At 29.4% G+C, this 6,018-nt stretch overlaps 1 protein-coding gene across 1 annotated transcript; it reads left to right on the forward strand.

Annotated features, from left to right (window-relative positions):
• The first annotated feature begins 2,649 nt into the window (after positions 1-2,649).
• On the forward strand, positions 2,650-5,451 carry LOC131074033 (cysteine-rich and transmembrane domain-containing protein WIH2). Its single transcript, XM_058010581.2, has 3 exons — positions 2,650-2,804; positions 3,390-3,537; positions 5,222-5,451. The coding sequence occupies exons 1-3, from the start codon at positions 2,753-2,755 to the stop codon at positions 5,274-5,276; spliced, it is 255 nt and encodes an 84-aa protein (XP_057866564.1). The 5' UTR covers positions 2,650-2,752; the 3' UTR covers positions 5,277-5,451.
• Positions 5,452-6,018: the final 567 nt, after the last annotated feature.

Here is a 6,018-nt window from a genome sequence, read left to right on the forward strand (position 1 = left end):
CTTCCCAAAGCTGGAGCCTTTGCTTGGTTGGCAGTTCAAGATAGAGTCCTTACAGTTATGAGACTAGACAGGCTTGGTATTACTATTGTTTTCCCTTGTGTCCTTTGTAACAAAAATTTGGAATCTTCTTCACACCTGTTCCTACATTGTGATTATGCTTATGAATGTTGGCAGTGGTTGTTTGAGAAGTTAAATATATCCTTTGTTATTGGTAAGGATCTCATTTCCCATTTTAGATCTTGGCCCTTTATGTTTGCATCATCTTTTTATGCATGCCTTTGGATCATATCTCCATCTATTGTAATTTGGAATGTTTGGCTAGAGAGAGACAATAGGATATTTAAAAAAATAAGGTCTCCTGTGTCTGAGGTTCTATTAAAAAATGAGTCTTCAATCTCTGAGGTTGCTTTGTCATTTATTTATACTTGAATTTGGAAAATCTTACTTCTTTTTCGCACTGGAATAGTAGAGTTACTAGAGTTTGGAAGCTACTGTCATTTTTACCCTCTCATGGTTCAATTTTAAAAAAGAATGATGCAATAGGTAAGAGATGCTCAGCTAGATGGAAACCTCCTCCGCAGGGGCACCTTAAACTAAATTTTGATGGGGCCTCTCGTGGTAACCCTGGGCGAGCTGGGGTAGGAATGGTAATTTATGATCACAATGCAAATTTTATTCGAGCTAAGTGTCATGCTATTTGTTTTAAAACTAACAATTATGCGAAATTTCATGCTTTGTCTTTTGGATTGGATATGGCAATCTCTTTGGGAATTAAGGACTTAATAATTGAAGGTGATTATATGATGATTATTCAATGTGTTATGAAAAAGAAATCGAATTGTTGGAATTTGCAGTATATACTTGATCCCATTTTACAAAAATTAGAATTGTTTGAATATTTCTTGGTATCCCCTTGTTATAGAGAAGTTAATAAGATTGCAGATTATTTGGCAAATTTAGCCATTGATAGTAATGCTGATTAGCGAGAAGTGGGTTTTGAGGAAATTCCTTCTAAGGTATGGGAAGGTTTGCAGCAATAGTCATATGATTTTCTTGAGTAACGTCGATGTAAAATTTTATGATGATAATTATTCACGCTTTCCCCTTTCATTTCAAGTATTCATGTTCGTTGTCTAGAGAAGAGTTCGAGGTCATGGTATTTGATATAATAGTGTTTTTCCAAAGGTTTTTTGATACTTTCTTTTTTGACAGGAAGGTTTTTGGCTCATGGGATTTGGCACAAGGCTTTGGAAAATTTTGTCTTCTTCCATTGATAGCAGTTATAGAGTCTACATTTGAAAATTATCCGATGGGTTTTTTTGGCAAATTGTCATATGGGCTCTATGCAAAACTGATATTATATGTGTTGTGACCGCATTTTGTATGTGGTGGACGGGGTGTATAAATTGATCCATTAGATAATATAGGTTTATTTTATAAGCTGTGACCGGAGGTTTTCTTCCCAGGGTTCTTTCCTCTAGTATGCTCTTTGAATCCTGTGTAAAAAATAAAAAATATTAATAAAAAAGTTTAGTAGAATAATCCACTTTTATTGAAAAAAAAAATTGCTTTCTTTATATATCAAGAAATGTTAATGAAATATGAATAAATTATTGGAAAAAAAAAAATTTAACTCAATTAATAATGCAGTTCTTCTATTTGACCTAAAAATTGGCTTAGGTGATTAAGTTATAAGCGGACGCTTCACACTTGTAGTCTTCGCTCCTTATCTCCTAACCTTCAACTGAAAGTTGGCATGACAATAACATGGAACAACTCTGAGCCAAGAAAGGGTGCAGATTCCTTCCAAAATTCATTAATGAAATATAGCTGTGAATAGTACTGGTAAATGTGGATTCTGACATTATGCCAGTTTTTTTGTCCGTAAGTGTTTGGTTAGTTCTTTATGAATTGGGTAGTTCTTTATGAATTGAAGTGTTTTTTTGGTAAACTTTTTAATATGATTGATGATGCTGGTGTACAGGATCTTCAGTTTCAGGTGGATCGGAGGAGAAGAAAAGGTTATCATTGAAATATCACTTGACAAGTTAGTTTTTTTTCAATTTTTTAAATAGATTAAAAATTTTAAATTTCTTATAAATATGCAGTTTGTAAGTTTCTGGATTAAACTGTGTACATAATTTCTTTTTGGTTGTACATTTCAGAAATATGAAAAAAATATTACGAATGATTCCAATAAAATTTTAAAAAAGAAATTATGCACACAGTTTAATCCAGAAGCTTACATACTATTAAAATACAATTATGTTCTAATTTTTAATTTATATAATAAATAAAAAAGATAATTTCAAAACAGTGAGAAACTATTATACAAAACAAAATAGAATCCAACTAATTGTACTCTAATTTCTAGTTTGTATAATAAATACAAAAAGACAATTTTAGAACAGTAAAAAAACCAGCATACAAAACAAAATATAATCCAACTATCAAAACATTTCAATGATCTTAAAAACGTGAATAGTTGAAATCATCCTTCTCAAATAATATCACGTAATTACATGTACAACCTCACCTATAATATACTGTCCAGTTAACTTCCCAATTCTTGAATAACAGTTGGGCACGTGAAGGGTTGACCTGAGTGTTGTTTACGGTGAAAAATACTTGTTAAATAAGCAGCACAAGGAAGCCTTTCCATAGCAATCATTCATTTCATTTCATCAGATAGGAAGCTTATTATTATTTGCAGGCTTTGTTTCCTGTTCCTTGTTTCTTCAGTTCAAACAGAATGAGTTATAACAATCAGCAACAAGCCCCTGTTGAAGCTCCTCCTCTACATGGTATTTCTCATTCTCAGATTTTCTGGGTTTCTCAAGTACAATCTATTCAATTGTAATTGGATTCTTTTTCAAACATTCAAATGAGATTTTTTTGGTTTGATTGACAAAAAAAAATACACTTTGAATTCAGAAACAAGCTTATAATCATGAAAAGTTCATGTAGATTAATGATTATTAATAAGATCTATTCAATTTTAAGTTTTATAAAAAAATTCAACATTAATTTTGTTGGAGTCTTAATAATTTTATAACTCTGTGTTTTATAAGAACAGGCTATCCTCTTCTCAGAATTTTCTGGGGTTTCTTATATACAATCTATTCAATTGTCATTTGGATTCTTTTTTAAACTTTTCATTTATTATTTGATTAAAACAAATAGAATTGAATTAAAAAGTAATCTTAACTAATCTACATATACTCTGAAAAATTTATGTTAACTGAAAATTTATTAACAAAATTTATCTTATTTTGATTTTTACAAAAGGTTTCATATAATCCACGAATTTATTTTACAGAAATATGAACCATTGCTAATTTTGTTCTCTCCTTGATAATTTTATGACTGTGTTTTTCTTTATGTAACAGGGTATCCTCCAGCTGGGTATCCACAGACTTACCCTCCACCCCCACAGGATGGTCCTCCAGCTGGGTATCCTCAGGAGGGTTACGCTCCTCAAGGAGGACCCCCACCTGAGACAAAATCTAGAGAAGAAGATGGCTTTTGGAAGGGATGGTCAGTTCTCAATATTCATCCATCCACATCCATATATATATATATGGAGTATTTATATTATTTTATATACTTTACAACATTTACATAGTTTTTTTTTTTTAATTTGTTTATATCTTTTAGTTTCTTTCAGTATCTTTCTTTATGTTCGTATCAATTAATTTGTTTTCTTATAGATTATATATATAGAGTAATTTTTTATTTATTTTAGTTTATTAGAGTATTATTTTATTTAGTATTTTTTAGTAACTATTTTTTATTTTTAGTTACAATTTCTCTTTCTTTCTCTTGTTATCTTGGCCCTCTACTTTTTATCTAGTCTGATTTGCTAATAATCTAACTATTTTGTTTTCTTGTCTTACTCTCTTCTTTTGATAATGGATCATGTAGTTTATTCCAAAACATGGAAGAAATATACTCACACCGCTATTAAATATTCTATCCTCTTGTCCTCTCTTCTTTGTGGTGATGAATCATGTAGGTTGATTCTAAATAAGAAGGAAATAAATTTACATGGCTATTACCAAAGCTATGCACAATATATATGGAGTAATCAATTAATAGTTTTTTTGGATTATATTCAATGTTTGGGTCAATTTAAAACTATGAATTCTCTTGACTATGCTTGGGATGTTCGAGTTTTTGTTTGTTGGGGTTTTGTGTTTTTGGAAAATTTGTTTATGAGAACAAAATTTTTTAATGCAATTGTTTCTGGATTAGATTGTGTAAAGATTTTTTTCATCAACATAATCTAATCCAGAGTGATATGAAATGTTGATGAAACAAATCTCTACACAAACTAACTATTCTAACTAGCCTGATTTGCTCATAATGTAACTATTTTGTTCTCTTGTCTTGCTCTCTTATTCCTGATGATGGATGATATAGTTTGTTCTGAAAAATGGAGAAAATAATCTCACACAACTATTACCAAAGTTATGCACAATATATATGAAATAATCAAATAATAGTTAATTTAGATTATATTCAATGTCTAAGTCAGTTTAAGACTATGAATTCTCTTGACTATGCTTGGGATGTTGGGGCTTTTATTTGTTGGAGTTTGCTGCTATTCTTGTAGAAAAAACTACTAGTGGGAATAACAGTATTTGCTTTGGTATTTTTATTTGAATTATTTTTGTATTTTTATTTATTGATTTATGATATTTTTTGTTTTTTCAATAGATCTGTTATGGGTATGAATGATTTTATGGATTTTTTATATTTTATATTATATAAAGTTAGACAAATTTAAATTAGGCTTACATTGTGATATTAGTATCAGGATTCGATTGTGTAGTTTTTGAGTCAAACTCATTGACACATGTTTCATGAGTCATATGAGGTCACCCATCTTAGTATTAATCCAACTCAAGAGTGCTTAACTTTAGGTTCTTGTGAGCCACTATTTATGAAACATGGGTCTGAGTTTGACTGAAAAACTACACAGTTGAATCCTGATAACAATATCATAATTTGACTTACTGTGAAAAATATCTACTATTTAAATCTATATTTTAAAAAATTATATAAAAGATTATTAAATATAATGAAAAACACTTTTGAAAAATGTTAAAAAGTGAATTGAAAGAAGTAGATCAATAGAAAAATGACTGAAGGAAGGAAGATCTTGCACCAATTTTATTGCAAATGTGAATAATTGTTTTCTCTTTTTCTTTTTATGCAGTTGTGCTGGCCTTTGCTGCTGCTGTGCGTTGGAAGAATGCTGTTGCTGTTTTTAGGGACAGTCAATGGGTGTATAAAGATATATATAGTTTTGCTTTGGGACTGTACTGCAGTCATATTCATTTTATTTTATTGAATTTGCTTCTCTTAGAGGATTCTTGGACTTGATTATTTATTGGAGTATATCTCCAACATATGTTTAGTAGAATAAAATATTTAAATTTAAGAAAATGTCTCTCTCTTAGAATTTTTGTTGCAAATTTATGGATAACTATTGGATTCAAGGGCTATTTGCTAAGCATTTTGTGCACTTTACATTAGGCATTTTATCTTGTAAGAATAAATATACTCACAGAATGAGAGGCAAGAAAAATCATTATCCACGTTTTAAATTCTAAATTAACCTGATAAATGTATGCTGATAGCCATTAACAAAAGTCATATAAAATGGTAAAAGAATTTTAAAAAATTCGAAATATTAGGTAAGTAGAAAATAATATAGTAGCTTCAACTCAATAAAATTGAGTTTTAATATTTTAATATTTTTTCAAGGTGTACTATTTATTGAATTTATTTTTTTGGTATAGCTGAATATTTAGTATTATTATGTAAGAATTAATAATCGAGAATTATTTATGTTAACTATGTAAAGATTGCATTTAAAATTATCTGTAGTCTTATGTATATTGGATGATGAAGTTGTTTGTACATCATAGATGAGATACAAATTTGGTTACAAAGAGAATTTGATGCATGTGCATCTTAAAGGATAATAATAATGTAAATTTGAGAAATGAC

The sequence above is a fragment of the Cryptomeria japonica genome, chromosome 4, assembly GCF_030272615.1.
Source record: "Cryptomeria japonica chromosome 4, Sugi_1.0, whole genome shotgun sequence".
NCBI lineage: Eukaryota > Viridiplantae > Streptophyta > Pinopsida > Cupressales > Cupressaceae > Cryptomeria > Cryptomeria japonica.

Excerpts from the sequence above, each read along its gene's own strand:
- LOC131074033 (XM_058010581.2), top strand. The coding sequence starts at position 2,753 with ATGAGTTATAACAATCAGCAACAAGCCCCTGTTGAAGCTCCTCCTCTA. Across the intron at positions 2,805-3,389 it reads TGAAGCTCCTCCTCTACATG|GGTATCCTCCAGCTGGGTAT; the intron begins GTATTTCTCATT and ends TTTATGTAACAG. Across the intron at positions 3,538-5,221 it reads GATGGCTTTTGGAAGGGATG|TTGTGCTGGCCTTTGCTGCT; the intron begins GTCAGTTCTCAA and ends CTTTTTATGCAG.